Source organism: Cariama cristata, unplaced genomic scaffold (assembly GCF_000690535.1).
Source record: "Cariama cristata isolate BGI_N322 unplaced genomic scaffold, ASM69053v1 scaffold6058, whole genome shotgun sequence".
Classification (NCBI taxonomy): domain Eukaryota; kingdom Metazoa; phylum Chordata; class Aves; order Cariamiformes; family Cariamidae; genus Cariama; species Cariama cristata.
The window spans coordinates 33,776-53,548 of NW_009630546.1; the positions used below are offsets into that span (position 1 = coordinate 33,776).

The 19,773-nt window shown below is 46.4% G+C and overlaps 1 protein-coding gene across 1 annotated transcript in view; it reads left to right on the top strand.

The window, feature by feature from the left end:
- TTC28 (tetratricopeptide repeat domain 28) overlaps positions 1–19,773 on the top strand; it is a gene marked incomplete at its 5' end in the record, with an annotated part of 76,198 nt that overhangs the window by 29,751 nt on the left and 26,674 nt on the right. The window contains 6 exon segments of the mRNA XM_009705575.1: positions 6,492–7,833; positions 8,333–8,856; positions 10,448–10,557; positions 10,870–10,999; positions 11,423–11,641; positions 13,682–13,847. Of these exon segments, the coding sequence (XP_009703877.1) occupies positions 6,492–7,833; positions 8,333–8,856; positions 10,448–10,557; positions 10,870–10,999; positions 11,423–11,641; positions 13,682–13,847 (2,491 nt within the window).

The window sequence follows — 19,773 nt, forward strand, 5'->3', positions numbered from 1 at the left end:
CTTGGTGCTTAGCATCTCTTTGCAGTTACAAGAGAACTTCTGTGCTTATCTTCACGTGCTTGACGCGTTGTCCAAAGGTGCCAGATGTTTTCTCTTGAAACATTTTTGCAATTAGGGTCAAAAAATGGTGGATACATTTGACCATCTCTTCCTCGATTGCTGAAGGACTAGCTAACTCGCCCAAGACCCCTTTCCTTCATCTCTGACTGCTCACAGGCATGCTCATCCAGCCAGCTACATTGCAGCAGAGAATGCCTCAAACAGTGGATGCTGTTAGGCTCTCCTGTCCACCCCAAGGAGGGGGCTGGGACATGGTTCTCCCACCACATGGGTGAGCTTCAGAACCACTTTTGCTCTGTTTCAACTTTCAGGATGTTCATATTTCATTCTGAAAGAGCAGGTTCAGTCAAGAGCGATGTTACCTCAGTCTCAGCTGGAGGCAACTGTGACACCACCACGATGCAGAGGTTTGTTCTGCACTGGTTAATGCTGGTGGGAGACTGGAGGTCTCTTTGTCTTCTGCTGTAACCGCCTGCTGGGCTCCAGCAAAAACTGTTCCAAAGTTCATCTGACACTTCTTTCATCTTACTGAGTTGTTGCCTGAAGTGGAAAAATAGGTGATTTGCATAGGCAGAATGTAAGTTTTACGATTATTTTGCTGATATTGTATACAGGTTTCTACCCAGTTCTAACTGTGTTCATCATTAAAGAAAGAAAACTTGTGAATTAATGTAATTTGTGCCATTTTTGGTGCTTTATGTAAGGCAGTAAAGGCTGTCTCTGGCCATCTCCCCTCATGTCTGCTGGGTTCTTGTCTTGAGTCTGTTCTGCTGTATCTTTCGTGTGCTATTCCAGAATGTAGTCTAGCTGCCTGACCAGAAGACTTATCTTTTACTTTGAAGTCAGTAATTATAGCTGTAAGAATGAGTCAGAATGCGATGTTTTGAAGTGACAGTGTATTTCTGGATCCTTCTTCCTTAAGTGCCACAACAGATAGGTGACAACTTGAGCAAACTAAGGTGAGATGGTAGGCTCCATGGGTGAGGAGAGCATAGCTTTGTTCTCTGTTATGCTACTTGGTTTTGTCCTGGGTATCTCCTGGTAAACATTTGCTCACTGTTTTTCTCCTTTCTTGGCAGTAAAGAGGCTGACTAAAACATTTAGAACTGTGAAGGCTTCACCTCCCATCCATCTACGAACCTCATTTTTGTCTATTGAGGAATGCACAAAGAGAGAATATATTTGGTAGGTGATGATTTTGGAGGCTGAGTCAGAACTTTTCCTTCCTGGGCCGTCCTTTGTAATTACCCCTGGCAAATGGTGGAAGCATACCAGGAGGTGCTGTGTGGGATCTCTTACCAGGTTCCTCTTTGCCCAAGAGCAAGCTTCATTATTTAGATGAAATTCTGGGAATTTGCTTGAGTGGGGCTTGTGACAGAGAGCAGACATTTTGGTGGACATACTATCCAGGGTGAAACTCCGTCCAGGGTGAAACTTCATCCATAGCCTCTCCAGAGAGTGGGAGCACTGGCTGTTTCAGTAACCAGTTGCCCTGACTTCTAGTGTGAGTTTTACTTCTCTGGCTGCCATTTGCCTTTCAAAGCCATGCTTTGTGTCTGACTTGCCATCTTCTTTTCCCACTTTCCTTCTCCTTCATGCAGGACAGGTTGGTGTCCTGGGACAGGAATTCCTATTATCTCCAGCCCCAGATATTCCTTTTCTTATCTGTCCTCAAGTTTAGTATGAAGCAGCAGTGGGAGAGAGTCTGGGTTGCGTCAGCATCACCGACACTATTTCTCCATTGTGAGTTCCTCCATGTTGAGGGAGAGAGGTAATTACAGTGAGCATAGGACTTCTCACTAGCATCCTCGTCTTTCATCTACGACTCTTGTGGACCAGTGTCTGAGTTGTCAGTGGGATTTTAATGGTGACCACTGTGGACTGACTTTTCTTGTTCCTCTCAGTGAAGTGGAGTTTCTTCAGGGTGCTTAATCTTTGAGGCTGAGCTGTGACATCCTATCTGCTCACTAGGGCCTCCTAAATGACCTTGGATACCAAAGATTTTTCCTTCTCTGTCAATTCAGCTGAGTATTTGCCAAAAAAATCTCTAGTGCTACCAGAGATGTTGATCTAAGGAGTGTAAGAGGGCTGAGATGGAAAAATAAGGAGAGGAATTTGTGACAGGAGTAGGATTCACATCTTCAGGCTGGTGATCCAGGGGTGGCCAGAGGAACCTCAGCCTGATCGAACATCTTGTGCATGGAGCAGTGATCTGGCCTGAGGACTGTAATGGCTAATAGATACACTAGTACAACAGCTATTTAGAAGGATTTTTTTGGACTATTTTGGAGAAATAGTAAGCTAAAGTATGGATTTCATGCCAAGCTCCTGACATTATCTCTTAATATGATTTTAATGTACTAGGTGCTAAAAGCAGGAACTTGCATTCCACATTGTTCTGACACCTCTTGCAGGCAGGCAGCTTTGCAGATGTTTTTCTCAGCCTAAATTTTCCCATCTCAGTGCCATGTGGACAACAGAAGCACCAAGTCACAGGCTAGACCTTGCTGGGTTAGAAAACATCTTGGTTTCTAAGATACCAGCTTGGAAACTGATCTAGATTTGGGGAGATGGATATTAAATAAAGTAATTATTGCATGTTGCAGATGAGCAGAATCCCTTGCAGCCCAAAATGAGCCTCTCTGTTTCCGAAGAGGCATCTGGTCTGTTTCTTGCAGTTGTTTTGTTGCCAAAGATTGCAGCTGAGGAGCTTGTGTTGTGCAGGACATGGGAAAGAATGTGAAACAGCTTATGCTTGACATGGCTCGCAGATAAAACATCTATGAAACTAGTAGCAAGGTGTTGAGTCAGCTTCCCCTCAAACCAAGCCGCATGTCTGCAGTCCAGGGCCAAGGTTGTCTCTGGCTTAATTTTGTTAAGTGTATAGCTGAGGATAGACTGAGGATGGGAAAACACAGTTGCCGTTTGATGGGAGGGAGACAGAGCAGGATGCTTGGAAATTAGGGCAGGGGTGGCAGCTTGTACAGAAGGGATGATGGGAACCCACTGAGTAGCAACAACAAAGCAGAGGAGTGAACTAGGTGGTTGCTCTTGTTTCCAGGCCCTTGGGCTGCAAGGCTCAGCAGGGATTAGCAGCTAGTCTGTGGTAGCCGTGCATCTCTGGCAGACTGTGTCCCTCTGAGAGACTGTAGTCTCTCTGCAAGATGTGGGTGCGTGCGTGGGTGTTTCCAGGCATATGGTGGGAAAGGTCTCCATGCTATTCTGAGTTCCTTCTGGTGTCTGACCTTCCAGCCAGTTCTCCTTATGCCTGTCCTGTTACTCTTTATTTCAGCCTGTCAGCACCTGCAAGTTGTGGCTGGTAGCTCCTGGCAGTGTCCTGCTGACATTTTTCCTACTCTGTTCCTTGAGAAGTAAGGCTATGCTTTAATTTTCAGCATGACACACTTGGGATTAATGAAACATAAGGAAACGATCTATGCTTTTATAGAGAGACTTGCTGATGAGTTCATTCACATCCTGCAGCAGCCACTTCTGCTTGGGATGTTATTGGTGATATCATGACTTGGTGATAGCATTTTTGGGAGGATTGCCCAAGAGCAAACGGTCTGCATGCTGTGCAGCACCATGGCAGCGCAAGCGGCAACTCACGGAGGCAAACAATGTGTTTTTGAGGCAGCGTATGCTCCAACAATAAGGGATGTCCATGTTCCCAGTGTAATTCTTTGACCCATGAATGGTTGTTGCTGGCCTCAGTCACTCTCCCAGAAAAGCCGTAGGAGCTCAGAGTTACCAGAGGAATCAATGGTTAAACTGAGGGAAGTGGAAGATGCCTCCTGCAGCATTGAATCCAGTCTCCTGTTATTGCACATGCCATGTAATACAAATATGGTGATTCATAAACTAACCACGCACCATTTTAACAGTAATGTTTTGTTTGCTTCACTAGTCTTCTGTAGGGCTGTGCTGGAGCCTTGACACTCTGACAGTGAAAAGAATTTCTAGGGTTGATGCCCCTCTGTGGTTATGCCAGCATTGGTCTATAAATTGATGAACTCTTCTGCATCCAACAGGAATGGCATTTGTCTTTCTTCACTGGAAATACATCAATTCTCTGGATAGCTCCTTCTCTTCTCTCCAGATGATGACTCCCCACCCTTGCAGTCTCGAAGTGCATGTCTTTGCGTAGTTTACTGCTGATTTTCATCACCCTATTCTTGTTGCTCTGGTACATAAGGCCGTCCAATCGTTCCTCCATAATAATCCTGTACTTCTCTGTGTCAGCAGTGCTTCTTAACTGGGTTTCATCAGTACATCTTGAGTAGCACTCACTTCCTTCATGCCAAAGTCACCACTAAAAATTTTTAATAAGTTTGTCCTCTTTTCTGCTTTCTGACTTTTAATTAAGAGGAATCTCATCAAAGAACAAATTATCTAGGCAGTCAGCTGAACTCAAATTTGCTTTTAACGTGTTTTCTGTCCTCTCTCTCTTTTACGGGCACTTCAAGCTGAGTGCTTTCCCCCACCTGATTCCTCAGAGGAGGTGGAGAGTGGTGCTGGTGGAGAGGAATGGCACGTCTTGTCCCCTTGAGGAGTCTGTCCGTTCAGCAGTAAGAGATTAGGAAAAGATTGACATGTTTTCACCTTTCTCACAGGTGAGGCCCTCTGCGTTGCATCTCAGTGGGCAGGGCCTGGCTGCCCACACTGGAGCCGAGGCACCCTGAGGTGCTGGCTGGGAGGGACACAGCATTCGGCAGACAGGGCTGGGAGCACAGGCTCCTTGGGGCAGCGCTGGTTCTGCCAGCTTCCAGCTCGGACACCTCTTGTCATTTCCAGGGGAGAGATTTAGATAATTTCATCTTTCTAGTTTCTGAAGCAATGGGACGCGTTCACAGTGACTGTTTTTTGCAGTTTCTAAGTTAACATAGCTTTGTGTCCAATCCAATTCCACCCCTTGTAATTATTTTGTGTTTTTTCTGTAGAAATCGGTGGCCTTTCCCGTGAGCGCTGTGCTGTGCATGACAGCATGGCTGTCCCCTGAGTCCCAGCACTGGCCATGTCTCCAGATAGGAGATGGAGGGTCAAAATACTTGTGTGGGATCAATTAGCTTACTTCATCCCATCCTTGCTGCCACCACCTTCCCCTGTCATACTGGAGGGAAACATCAGCATGCATCAGCTGGAGATGCAATAGCTAGTGCTGATCAGTTAGAGCCACAGGCTTGTTGGAGCTGAGGAAGGATTTGGCCAGGAGCTGGACTAAAACACCAAGGAGCCAGACCCTCCTGCCATGAGCTCTAGCTTTGAGCGCGATTGCAGTGCAGGGGAGGAGAAACAAACAGTCAGCAGCGGCCAAGCGTTTGCTGGTTTGATCCTGTTTTGTTCTGCTCGTGTTTTCTAAATTGCCTTCTCCTGAAGCCTCACGTTAATAGGAAAGTGAGGAGAATTTTTGAATGACTTGCTTTGCTAGAAGTACAGGTAATCCAGCCGGAATGCTTCATGCTGATGTAATTCAACTTGGATTTTCAATCCTACATGAGTTTAAAAAATGAATCTATGAGGTCCAAATTACCTCAGGAAAGCAAATTTTAGCCTTCATGTTCCAGGCTTACTTGGAAAGCTTCTGTCTCCAAATTTCTCTTTTAAAAGTACATACCGAGAGGAGGCTGATGCACAGGGCCTGATCACAGCATGCTGTGCTTGCCGGTGACTGGGGAAGGCAGCTGCCTCCTCACCGTCTGTATCTCTTCCCCCTCGACACGTTCGTTGTGATATGGAGATGGAAATTGGAAACTGTTTTCTTTTAGGGCCGGGGAAAGAGCTGAAGTTGTCTTCAGGTATCAAGTAACTGTGACAAATCTGCAGGATCTGTGTTTGCAGTGCCTCCCTCAGTGGCTCCTGGATCTCCAGACCTGTTCACGAGTGTTTGCAAAGGAGGCACGTGTATTATTAGCACAGAGTTTAATCAAAGCACATATTGTAACGTTAGCAGATTCAGAGCTCCTGTTCCTCTGTCTCATAACAAGTACAATATGATCTGACTGAAATTGAAAAGCAAATGCAAATGCTTTCTCGCTCAGCCTGTTGAGTATGGTCTCTGGAGTCACCAGGTATCACTGATGAAAAACAAAAGCATAATTAAAAAAGAAAATAGGCGTTTTATAAAGTCAAACTGTCCAGGTGTTGTGCTGAATGTCTGCTTCATATGTAATATAAAACCTTCTCCGGGATTTGCTTGTTAGGAGCGAGGAAGCAGTTCATTTGAGAAGGGCTGTGCCACGTCGGCTGTGCCAGGGACGCGTCAGGGTGCTGTGGGGAAGGGATGGGGTTGCCTGGTGTAGAGAGCCTGGGGAAGGGGCCGGGCCATGAGCTGCCGAGGGCCAGGCTGCAAGAAAACGCTGGCATGGCAAGGTGCTGCAGAAGGGTTAGCACGGAGGATTGTTTTTGTTGAATGTGTTTCTGTTATTTTTTAGGAATTATTCACCAGATGAAAGGCGACTATGACACTGCACTGCGGCTGCATAAGATGCATCTATCCATAGCTCAGGAGCTAAGTGATTACGCGGCCCAGGGCCGGGCCTATGGCAACATGGGCAACGCTTATAACGCTCTTGGCATGTATGACCAGGCTGTCAAGTACCATCGACAGGAGCTGCAGATTTCTATGGAAGTAAATGACCGTGCCTCTCAGGCATCTACACATGGGAACTTAGCAGTTGCCTATCAAGCGCTGGGTGCCCATGACCGTGCTCTGCAGCACTACCAAAATCATCTCAACATTGCCCGGGAGCTGCGGGACATCCAGAGTGAAGCACGGGCCCTCAGCAATTTAGGCAACTTCCACTGCTCACGAGGAGAGTATGTGCAGGCAGCTCCTTATTATGAGCAGTACCTGCGCTTGTCCCCAGAGCTGCAGGACATGGAAGGGGAGGGGAAAGTTTGCCATAACCTTGGCTATGCCCATTACTGCCTTGGGAACTACGAGGAAGCAGTTAAGTACTACGAGCAGGATCTTGCCTTAGCAAAGGATCTTCATGACAAGCTGAGCCAAGCCAAAGCCTATTGCAACCTGGGTCTGGCCTTCAAAGCCTTGATGGACTTCAGCAAAGCAGAGGAGTGTCAAAAATACCTGTTGTCCCTGGCCCAGTCTCTGAACAATTCCCAGGCCAAATTCCGAGCTCTGGGGAACTTGGGGGATATTTTTGTCTGTAAAAAAGACATAAATGGTGCAATAAAATTTTATGAGCAGCAATTGAGCTTAGCCCATCATGTTAAAGACAGGAGACTGGAAGCCAGTGCTTATGCAGCCTTGGGCTCTGCATACAGAATGGTACAGAAGTGTGACAAGGCTTTAGGTTACCACACGCAGGAGCTGGAGGTGTACCAGGAGCTGGGAGATATGCCGGGTGAATGCAGAGCCCATGGTCACCTTGCTGCAGTGTATATGTCACTTGGGAAGTACACCATGGCCTTCAAGTGTTACGAAGAACAGCTGGAGCTTGGGCAGAAGTTGAAGGACCCCAGCATAGAAGCCCAAGTCTATGGTAACATGGGCATTACCAAGATGAACATGAATGTCATGGAGGAAGCTATTGGCTACTTTGAACAGCAGCTGGCCATGCTGCAGCAGCTCAGTGGAAACGAATCTGTGTTGGATCGGGGCCGAGCATATGGGAACTTGGGAGATTGTTATGAGTCTCTGGGAGATTTTGAGGAAGCTATAAAGTATTACGAACAGTACCTGTCTGTGGCTCAAAGCTTGAACCGTATGCAAGATCAGGCAAAGGCCTACAGGGGCTTGGGCAATGGGCACAGGTAAGGAGCACTGCGTATGTATTCTAATGACAGGCAGTGAAGTACAAGTGTAAATTACTGATGGGGTGTGCTTGTGTGGCCATTGTACACGTGCACGGGGATTGTGCCATTGTGTTGCCATTGTACATGTGCAGCCTGGTCTGGTGGAAGGTGTCCCTGCCAATGGCAGGAGGGTTGGAACTAGATGGTCTTTAAAGTCTATTCCAGCCAAACCGTTCTATGATTCTGTGTGGCATAGGAGCAAGTAACAGAGTCCTCTGTGTGCTGAGGACTGTGCTACTGGCTCAGATAGTGAAGCTGATGTTGCTCTGCCCTGAGAAGAAGGGAAATTTATAAGGTGGCAGAAGAAGGAGGTTGATTCAAAGGTGCCAGGGGATGTCTCCTGGGGGTAGTGTTTGTCTGCCTGAAAGGTTTGAGCTGGCCTCTAGAGGAAATGACAAAACATCTTCTTTCAAGAAAATACTGGCAAAATAAATGCTGTTGATTTCTTCCCTTGTAGGGCTATGGGAAGTTTGCAGCAGGCTCTGGTGTGCTTTGAGAAGAGACTTGTGGTGGCACATGAGCTGGGCGAGGCATTTAACAAAGCCCAGGCCTACGGGGAGCTGGGGAGCCTGCACAGCCAGCTGGGGAACTACGAACAAGCCATTTCTTGCCTGGAGCGCCAGCTGAACATCGCTCGAGAGATGAAGGACCGAGCTCTGGAGAGCGATGCTGCCTGCGGCCTTGGTGGGGTCTACCAGCAGATGGGAGAGTATGACACAGCCCTGCAATATCACCAGCTAGACCTGCAGATTGCAGAGGAGACCAACAACCCCACTTGCCAAGGCCGGGCCTATGGGAACCTGGGCCTGACCTATGAGTCCTTGGGTACCTATGAGAGGGCAGTAGTTTATCAGGAGCAGCACCTCAGCATTGCAGCACAAATGAACGACCTTGTAGCCAAAACTGTGTCTTACAGCAGTCTGGGGAGGACTCATCACGCCTTGCAGAACTACTCTCAGGCTGTGATGTACCTGCAGGAAGGTAAGAGGCTGAATTATGCACCGCAGCATGTAGTGGTAGTTGTGGGGGGATAGGAGGGCAGCCTGCAGACATACACGCAAGAGCAAAAGCTCTTGCAGACATCCATAGCTACTGTTGAGCATCTGTGTGAGCAGCTGTCCGAGCGGGCTGTTATGGTCAGCACGCTGTGTCTGTTGGAGCCTTTGTGGCGTCCTGTGGACAAAGCATTGCAAAGCACAATCCGTGCCTTCCTGGGAGTGTCTCGGCTAGCTCTGAGCTTGAATCCAGACTGCACCTGGCAGAGTCACTTTATAAAGCTCATTTGTGCCTGAGCCTAGAAGGTGTAAACCTTCTAAACCTTCTCTATAAATAGCATTGCATACCAGGAACTGGCTCTGGGAAAATCACGTTGGGTCATGATGGATCTCTCTGATCCTGAGAGCAGGACTCAAACTGATGTGTGCCTTGCTGATAGCCACCTGGCTTTTCCTTCTTTGTTCAAGCAGGAGTGAGACCAGGTGGATGAGTGTCCTCTAAGCTGTGAGTGAAAACAAGTTATGTTTGCTAGGGAGGTGAGGGAGGTTCAGCCCTCAGTGTCCAGAAGCTATCTGCTGCTGCTGAGCACCGGGGCCAGCACTGGCTTTTGAGTTGTGCTGCTGCAAGGGATTCCAGCATGCAAGCAGCATCTGTTCAGCATGGTGGCTCTCTGAGGGAGTAGATGAGCAGTGTAGCTGGAGTGTATGAAGCTGGAAGCTGAAGGATTAATTACATCAGTTAGTCTGGTTTCCCTGAAACTGACCTTGGCAGGATTCCAGTATGCTCAGGGAATTCGATTAAGTTGGAAGGGAAGAAATTAAATACAGCTCCTTCTCCTGGTGTGATGCAGAATTCCTGAAAAGCCTGCAAATGCTGGCTGCTGCTGAGCTGCGTGGTTGTGGCCAGGGCCTCTGCTCCCCAGTCCATGGGAAACCCGAGGAGCCTAAGAGGAAGTGTCCCTGTTGTCAGCAGGGCTCATGGGGGCGAGAGTTTTGGAGTGTGCTGGAAGCAGGGACAACACAGAAGGTGCTGCTGGAAGTGAAATGAGCTCCAGGTCCTTCACACCAGGACCCTGCCCTCTGCTCTGGCTCCATACATAAACCATGCGGAGTCTCCCAGAAGGCTTGGGAGAGCTGGTGGGAAATGAGCCAGTAATGTGGCAAAAGGTGTCTTTTCTGGCAGTGCTTGGCAGCTCAGTGTGATTTTGTTTGCCTGTGTGGTTTTTAAGGTTTAATAGTTGAACTTCCTGGTAGGGGCTTACCACATGTGTCACAGGGGACTGCATCTTAACCTCGTGAAGGGAGGTCTTGGTCCATGGAACTGTCTGTCTCACTGAGGCACCTCTCACGCTGGTGCCAATTGAAGTGTTGGCAGCAGCTGCCCGGTGCTGGCACTGGCCCGCTCGGCATCCCACCGCTTAGCAGCTCCATGGCTGTCTCTGCCTGCCACAGGAACCCTGGAGACCCAGGGCCCACCTGCGTCGAGAGCCGGCCAGGCTGCTGAGGCAGAAGTGTTCCACTGAGCTGCCGAAGCCCCTTCTCCCCTTTGGCCCTCTCTCACTCTGACTCCTTTTTAGGACTGAGGCTGGCAGAGCAGCTGGGACGCAGAGAAGATGAAGCCAAAATCCGCCACGGCCTCGGCCTCTCCCTCTGGGCAAGTGGAAACCTGGAAGAGTCTCAGCACCAGGTACACCATGGTCTGGCCCGTGTTGGTGGGCTTCTGTCCTCTGAGCCCTTTGGGTCATTCCTCTCCTCAGGGGAGGAAATGTCTGGTGTGTCTTGGGGAGGATGGGTAATGCACTGAGCCGACTCAGGCCCACGTGCCTTCCTGCTCCATCAGAAGTCACCTCCCCTCTGCCAGGGATGCTGCCATCCTGAGGGGCTGCCTGAGGCAGACCTCCCCTACCTGAGGGTATGTTGGCCTGGATCCTCCTGCTCTCCCAGCTAGTGCTTTGTGCTGTGCCTGCAAGGAAGTCACTGTGGCTATTTTCTGTCCCAGCTGTATCGGGCCTCCGCACTGTTTGAAACCATCCGACATGAGGTGCAGCTGAGCACAGATTACAAGCTGTCACTCTTTGACCTGCAGACATCCTCTTATCAGGCCCTGCAGCGAGTACTCGTCAGTCTCGGTAAGATATGCTATCATATGCTGAGTCTGAACTCCGAGCTCATGCCAAGAGTTCAACTGAAGTTTCAGGGAGACAGTTCATGACACAACCTTCACTCCTCTTCTGTCTGACACAGCACAGCATTTCTTTGCCAGGACAGAAATAAGGCTGTCCTGCTTTGGGTTTCAGGCACCTTTCGATCTTCTTTCTTGCTTCCTGTATTCATTTGCCTTTGTGTGGCATGTTATGTCATGGTATTGCCTGCAGCCAAGATGATCTGTGAGACTGTATTCCAGCGCAGAGACTACGTTTTCCAGAAATAAGTGCTGTAACCCTGCTTCCCCAGGTTTTAGTTTGAGCTGAGGTAGCAACTGTCCCTGTTCCTGCACATTGTGCTGCAAACCACGTTGGTGTCAGGTCTGAGAGATGTTTTTGTCTTTTCAGGTCACCATGATGAAGCATTGGCAGTAGCAGAGAGAGGACGAACAAGGGCATTTGCTGACCTGCTCGTGGAACGTCAGACTGGGCAGCAGGACTCTGATCCCTATTCTCCAGTGACCATTGACCAGGTCCTGGAGACAGTGAACGGCCAGAGAGGACTTGTTCTCTACTACTCACTGGCTGCAGGTTATCTGTACAGCTGGCTGCTGGCTCCTGGGGCAGGTGAGGTTCTTTTTGGAGATGAGAGCCTGTGAACAAACCTTACAAAGGGAGAATTGTACCATTTGTAGCTAGGCATGAATCTGGGATCAGAGTGAACGTACGAAAGAATCCTTTCTGTCTGGTACCTTAAAGCTGAATGGACTGAAAACTGTGGCATAGCCACAGCAATAAGAGCGTAGAAGTGCTTATTCAGGGCTTTGATGTTGACCTGGAGATGGAAATGTTTCATGTGTTTAATATTTCCATTTTTCAGCCTCCAATCTGTATATATTTCCCACAGGGCAGAGCAGTAATGAGATTCCAAGTATGTTGGCTCTGTGAGAATCTTCTATGCATAAGAATCTCTACTTTAATTATATTTCTGTGCTTTATCCTTCCAAAAGCTTTTGACATTTATTCACTGAAGTGAATTGCAGAAACAGAAGGGCGTCCCTGCTTCCTGATATACCATTGAACTGGCTGATCCTCTGAATTCTCCTCATATGAATGTGGAAACACTTATCACAGAGGAGCAAGGAGGATTAATTTGAAGAGCATTGGTTTTTGCAACAGCTGCTGTTCATTATCTAATAAAGTGATGACTGTAAATTTTCATAAGTTCTTTCTGGGTATAATGTAATAATTGCAGTCCTTCACCATGACAAAGCTAAAGAGATAAAAAGCACTATTTAGATTGCACCAAAAATGCTTTGGGAAGGGAAGCAAACATTCACATATGCCTGACTTCAGATGGGATGACAGGGATTGGAAGATAAGCTTTTTGGGGGCCTTTTGCGATGTTGCATGTATAAGTATAAGATGGTGGTGTCCTGCTATCCATCCAGTTGCTAATTGTCTCTTCAGGTCTGTAACTTGCCCAATAAAATGCCAGTAATTCTATAGTATTAATATCAAGCTGAGCTAACTGAAATTATATGACTCAGAAGTGTAACGTTTGCCACTAGGCTTCACGACCAGTCTCCTCCTTGCCCAAACTGGGTTCTTGTAGAAAAGCAGTTGCACTCTTCAAGTACATGGGTTTGTGACTGCCTCCTTGAAGATGCTGTCAGGTGTCGGGAAGGAGAGGGACTGTGGTGCTTCAAGGGTTCCACTTGAGCAGCTTTGCTGGGGACCTCTTGAGTAGTGACTCCAGCCCAGCCACGGTGACCTCTTCTTAGTCCATTAGCGCTGACGGAGACAAGTAGCATCAGTGGCAGCCCAGGATCCTCATTGTCCCACTGAGATGGCACCCTTAGACCCTCTTCACTGATTCTATATTTGCTGCTGTTGCTGCAGAAGGAGTTGCTTTATTCTTTATTCCTCCACTCTTCTTAACTGGTTTAATCATTTATGCTGTCAAGGCAAACAGGGCATCCAGAGCAGCCTTTTACTGTTGATTACAGGCTGTAGAATTAATTATATCAGGAACAATATGCCAGTCTGAGTAGAGGAAGATTTTATCTGCATTAATAGTTGAATTCTTAACAAAACAGTGAGTGTCCTTTATTTGGTTTACCCATTGTGAAATACTATCTTTTAATATTTTACTATGCATTAATCCATCTTTCTTTGTATATAATGTATTTTCATGCGTATGAGTGAATTGAAAAATCTTTGTGTGATGAGGAGGTTCTGCTGTAGTAATAACACTCTTGTTCAGCATTTGAGCCTTGTCTGTTCAATTTACGTGATCAGAGGCTATTAATAGGTGTTTTTCATGTGCTTCTATTGAAACGTGAATTATTCTGGTAGGTGCTTGTATGAAAGATCTGTTTTATAATTTATAGGAGAGTGCTGCAGTAGCAAATGCATTCTGCGCGTCTCATAAAAGCACTATTCTGCCTTTGTACCTTTGACCCATCATCTACAAAGTACAAAACTAGATTTAAAAGCAAAGCTGTAATACAGAATGCTGGCAACGCCCTGTGGAGACATGGCATGGAATGCTTTGCCCCAGTTGTACTGGAAATGCCAAATGCTAGGGACTGTGCCACTGTCTTAGCTGCTAGCAGCACTATTCCTGCCCTGCAGAAATGACCACGTGATTCTGGTGCCTTGCAGGAATTCTGAAGTTTCATGAGTATTATCTGGGTGACAGCCTGACAGAAAATGCCGGGGACTTCCATGAAGCCAACAGCATGACCCTGCAAACAATAACAAACTCTGCATTGGAACAGTACATCTCAAGTGTGCGGGAGGCTCTGGGTGTGGATTCCTACTATACCCGGTAAGTTGGGGAGAGAGAATTCTGACATCCTGGTTCCCGCTCTCCCACCTGAAAGGAATTTATAACAGTCTGGGATGAGCTAATCGGACGAGAAGTCTGAGAACTAAGAGTCAGAGTAGGGGCAAATTTTCATTGCAGCAACAAAAAAAATTGCTTTATTTTTGTGTCTGTGGCTATTTTTCTGCCAGGTAACTCGATATGCACATGCAAATAAGGTTTGAACCCATAGGCTGGGTAATGAATCTGTAGATTGCATGAGGAGTCAGGTGCCATGTCTGACTGTATATGAACAGATTCCGTCCTCCTTCCAGTTTCCAGTGTAATTAATTCCCTTTCAAAGGTTTACTTATGAAAAACTGCAAATACCATAGGAATTCCATCCTCCCTCCAAATATGTTCCCCTGTGGCTATAACTGAGTAAATAATTTACAGTGAATTAATCTGTCTGATGAATTTCAGCAAAGAGGGAGGAAATTTGCTCCAATCCATTACTCAGGTCCCACAGCTATGTTTCCTCATTTTCTTTACCCTATGGATTTATCACAAGTCAGGGTTTTTTGCTTATTTGTTCTCAACCTCATGATCTCTCATGGTATTTGATTTGATTTCTTGATTGAATGAGTATGAATATAGTTTCTATGCTGATACTTAGGAGTAGTTTTTCTCTGAATGTTTCTGTCTGAAAAGCAGAGTGGGGGATGTCCCTGTCCTTGTATGTTCTTTGTGAATGAAGTGTACAGGGTAACAGATGTGGCGACAATTCTGCTTGCTGTTATAAGTGAACCTTGCTACCTAGTCATAAATTGCTTTACTTCAAGTAGGTTAGTAACACACTGGCAGTTTGCAGGTCTAGTTTACTACTAGTGCAAAGGGGACTTAAATGTATGTGTTGGCTGACTTGTTAACCAACCCTCAAAACTGGTGTGAATAAAGGCACTGGCTCTTTTAGATTATACTGTGTTTTAGTCTTTTTTTAACCCATTTTGCTTTTTTCTGCAAAAACACAGTCTGCAGGGGCTGTGCACACCCAAACCTGGTGTTCCGGGTAATCATGTTGGCCAAGAAAGAGGAAATGATGGCATTGATCCTCAAATTGATTTGTGCTCAGGGTTCTGTGGGCAACTGGGAAGCTGTTCAGCTCTCCTAATTAATCCTTGTTCATCTTTTGTAATAGCTACCATAGGTACCAAATGGAGTTGCACAACTGACGCTGCAGTGGCGTGAGTTAGAGCACTGTTGTGCAGAAAGCAGCAGTAAAACCAAGCTGTGCTTTGTAGTCTGCTCGCCAGCAGTGTCCTTGGCTTCCCCCTCTTTGATGCTCACACCTTAGTCTGACAGAATGGGAACTTTCCATCAGATCAAAATAAGAACATAACTGCAAGCCTAAAGTTTCCCATTAGGTGTTTCAGCTATGCAGAATGGTACCAGGTTTCCTAGTTGCTTTCCCTGGGGCTTGCTCTGGTCTCTCACAGACAAATTAATTCTCCCCTTGGGGTAGGAGGAACATGACACTTGGTTGTGTTACATCCCCAATACCAGTAACGAAATTGGTTGCAGTCAGCTTGCTGGGCCTGAAGCTCTGAGAGGGCTGCGGACACGTGTGCTCAGCACAGACGGTGATTCCCTCCATGCTTTTTCCTTCATGGGAGCATCAGATGCTGGAAGAGAATTGGAAGCCAGCAGACGTTCTGGACTCAGGCCTGGTAGATTGCTTTTCTCCTTTTCACTGATTTCAAAGTAAATTAAAGAATGTGTGTCTATGCTGGGATGCTGAAGGCAGGGTAGGCTCAGGTTGTGGTGACATGCTTTCCTGGTTTTGCCTTTCTTTAGGGAACTGAAGAGAAAGCTCTGCTTAAGATTCCACCACCCACTCCCTCCCTTACCAGATAAAATACTGGATTTGTGAAGGTTTGGGAAAAGGTATCTCTGTCTAATAAATCAGTGGTGCACAGCGCCAGGCTTGTCTTTGCTTCTTGGTGCTCTGGCATTGCTAGTCTGGGCAATGCACGCGCTGGCGTCCCCGGCCCGGCCTCCAACTCCTGGAGCTTGATTCTGGGCTTGGGCCAGCTTGAAGAATTGTTTCAAAGAGCCACTGCCAAGCTGCTTAGTATGAGCACTGGGTTGCGAGTCAGGAATCACCGCTGCGCATTTTGCCTGTGAGCTCTGAGGCCTGGCCAAACCTTGCTGCTGCTCAGCTTCTCCAAGGGAGACAGCAGCTCTCCCGCCTTGGGCCAGTGCTAGAGACATGAGCTGGGACAATCGCAGCACCAAAATGGCGTTGCCTCTCTGGCTTACCCTCTGTCAGGAGGACTTCTTGAGCCCTCTGACGTGGGACTGTCCATGCTGCTCTTGGGCTGGAAGTGTTTCCCCTCTGTGATAACCCACTTCTGTGGCAGGACTGTGAAGGCTTTGAGGCCTCTCCCGCCTGGGTATGGGGATAGGAGTGGTGCTGCCATGACACGGAGTGGCAAACGGCTGTGTGTGTGTGTATGCACCTTTCTGTGGTTCCCTGGGGAAGGATCTGTGATGTGTGGTAAGGGGAGCGCTGGGTATCTGTGGGCTGCGCTTGGGGATAACGGCTGGCGTTTCTGGGCTGGGCTGTGCAAGGGCTGAAATAGCAGAAAGTTTGAACAGAAATAATGTGTTCCCATTCAGCTGTACAAAATGCTGAAAAGCAGCCGTTATTTCTGCTTGTCCGGGATCATCTGAGATAAAAGAATTATGACACTTTTAAAACTGTCAAGAAAAAAATCTGCAGAATGAGACTGGGCCTAGCATGATTTCAGCTCACAGTCGTTAGCCAAGAAAGCTCATTAAAATAAAAAAAAAAGACCAAAAAAATCAAGGATCTATATATCAGTGTGCTGCTTGGAAGATTCTTGGCTGCAATTTATGAATGGAATTAATTTTCCAATAATTGTCTATATTTGCATAATGCCTTCAGGCCTGAGCACTATTACTGGCATTGTATCCAACTTCAATAGAGAAGTTTGTCTCCTGCGCTACCAGAAAAGAGCTTGTCCAGAACACTGCCAGCTTGAGAGGAGATGTCAGGATTTTTTACTGTGTTTTGGGATGGTTGGGTTTTTTGTTTTAACAGGATGACTCTTGTGTCAGTCTTCTAAAGACCACAAGATGTTTTTTACCCATCTTTTAGTGGAAATCTGCCCCCAAAACTGCCAACCACCTGCTACATTAATTACTTGTGGGTTTCTGTAGTCCCTTGAGATTGGTTTAGACACCCTGTTATCATTAAAATTAATTTAATCTTGTAAGAGCTAAACAAGTTGTACAGTCCCAGAGTCTTCATGCAGCAACAAACTGAAGACAGATCAAAAACCTTTGAGATGGTGCTTCAGAGCACTAAAACCTCGCAGTCCATAACCCATGGCATTTTCTTAAGAGGTGCGGACAGCAGAATAAAAGCAGATTTGTCGCCATATTTGACCTGGCCAGGTTGCAAAGAAGAATGAAAAGTAAACCTCTCCCCAAACCAGAAAAACCTAAAATGAGCCATACATTGGTCTCTCGGACAAGAGAGGAAAGTTAGTAAGAAAGAAATGAAAGAAGTGTCTGAGTTGAGATGGACAGTGTGTATCTGGAAGAAAACTCTGCTTCACTGCCCTAGTCTCCAAGGAGGGAAGCAAAGTCAGTGATCCATGGGGTTTTGCAACTAGGATAGATAATGGCATGGGGTCTGAGGTTTAATTTCTCTCCTGAGGGTTTTTGTTCCCTTAGGGTAGCTGCACAACAATTTTCTTTTCCTTTCTGGTTCTTTTACTGCTATCTATAAACATTTTCATAACCACAACACTGATTATCCATAAGTGATGACAGAAGATACAAAACAATTTGAAAAATCTATACTACTATTCTGAAAACTTCTGGTGAGCATGGTGTTTGATCCTGTTTATCTGAGCACGACATTGGAGTCTGGAAGTTCCTTTGGAAGACCACTGAGCATTTAGTATTGCCACTGGGGGAGGATGAGCTTTAGTCATCTGGCGAGACGAGGGATTCAGGGATGCAGTCTGGCTAATGCAGACCTTGTAAGTGTTACTGAAATACTGGCAGTATCTGTAACAGATTTTGAGTTGCTGCTATTAGTATTTTAGCCAAAATAGTAGCCAAAATAGTGGATCTGGCACAGCTAGCCCACAGTCAGCAATCAGGTTGGACTTGCATCAGGACCTGTTCTTTGTCCTGAATTCAATCTGAGCTCACCATTTTGTGAAATTACCCACCAGCTCACACAAGGGCAGGATTGTGCTGTGAACAACACGTGCTGCTGGGATGGGTATGTGCTTAATTCATAGTGTTGAGACAGTTGGAAACCAGAAGAAGTAGTGACAGCCGACTCATCTCTAGTGATCCCCACATCTGTGTGTATTTGATTTACAGTTGTGTCTCATTTGGATGCATTTTGGGTCTGTACTTTCTGAAAAGATGCACAACGTTTTATGATTGTAAAGGTGGCTTTCTGAAGGGAAACAAATATTTTTTACAGCTGATTGGATTATTCATTTCGCTGTGAGCAGTAACAAATTTCTTGTTAGTCTAGGGTTTTTATTCAGTACTCAGAAAAAGCAAAGAGTGTCTCAGCCAGCTGCATACTCAAAACATAAGGAAAACAGATATACACAGAGGAGTAGCTTCTTTCGTATTAAAGCCCTGAGAAGCTACAAGCACATAAGCACTGCTATCCAAATGATCATTATCATGAAATTATTCTAACATATAGATGGTACATTTAAGAAATGTCCTGTCTTTGGTGGTGGTGGTGTCTAGGGTTTTGGGGTTCTTACATAAAATCTGTTGTGAGACTTCTGCTTCTGTTAGCTTCAGTCGCACCTTCCAAATAATGCGTTTCAAGTCTTGCTTGAAAATGAGTTGCGTGATTCCCATTAAAGGAAATGTCAGAAGTTACTCCCTCCAGCCTTCATGTTCCTGGGTTTTGCAAATGTGTTCCGGATGTTGACGCTTCATCCAGTTTTGTCTTCTGTGTGCATGTGGACCATGAGCTCTCTGTTCTTCGTGGGAGAATAAAGTCGCTCCGTCCAAGGTTTGAATACTGACAGGAAGGACAAGAGAGGGGGGAAAAAAACCCAGACTGAATTGGTTCCATCTACACTTCTTAAAGCATCAGGGTTGTGTGATTCAGAAGGTTACATCTATCTCCACATGTTGATGGTTGAATCTAACCCTGTAGATATGTATATACACAACCAAAATCTGCAGTTAATGCCTTGTGTAACAGATTTGCAGATACTGTTTTCAGTTCCAGTAACCATTTGTCACCACAGATTCTCCTCCTGGCAAAGGGACTCCTTCAGTCTTTAGATTCTGGGATGAGTTTTTAATTTACTAAGATGTCGGCTTCTCCTCTCTTCATGGTGATGGTAGTGGTATGTTTTGGGTTAAGGATTCTGGTTTAATGCTTGTCTCTGAGATCATTGGGCTGGTGTGGTATGATCACAGGCAGAATCTCTTTCCCCACTTCAAAATTACATGCAGGGAATTAAACAAACAAATCTTGTCTGTTCCATGTGGGTGAACATTATGTTCTGGAACATCATGTTCTGCTTTGAAACTCTTTAAAAAAAGAGTGCTTCCCCACAGCGTTACTGACTGCCACCATGCTCCAGCACACCAGACCCCCAGGTAACCTGTCATCTGCAGTCCCTGGAACCTGTTCTCTGCCTGCCAGCAAAGAACAGAGGGGTTTACATATACACAGCATACACGTGAAAACTTGTGTTTGACTTCTCAGTTCATAGCTTGCTTAAGTGCACTGTAATTGTGTGCTTTTGTGTTCAAATATAAGTGCCGTTGCCTTCCATAATGCTGTCAACATGTTTATAGGTACTGTTGTGTCTCCAGAGTGGCACATCTTCCTGTTTTCTGCTCCTGGAGAGGAAGGGATGCT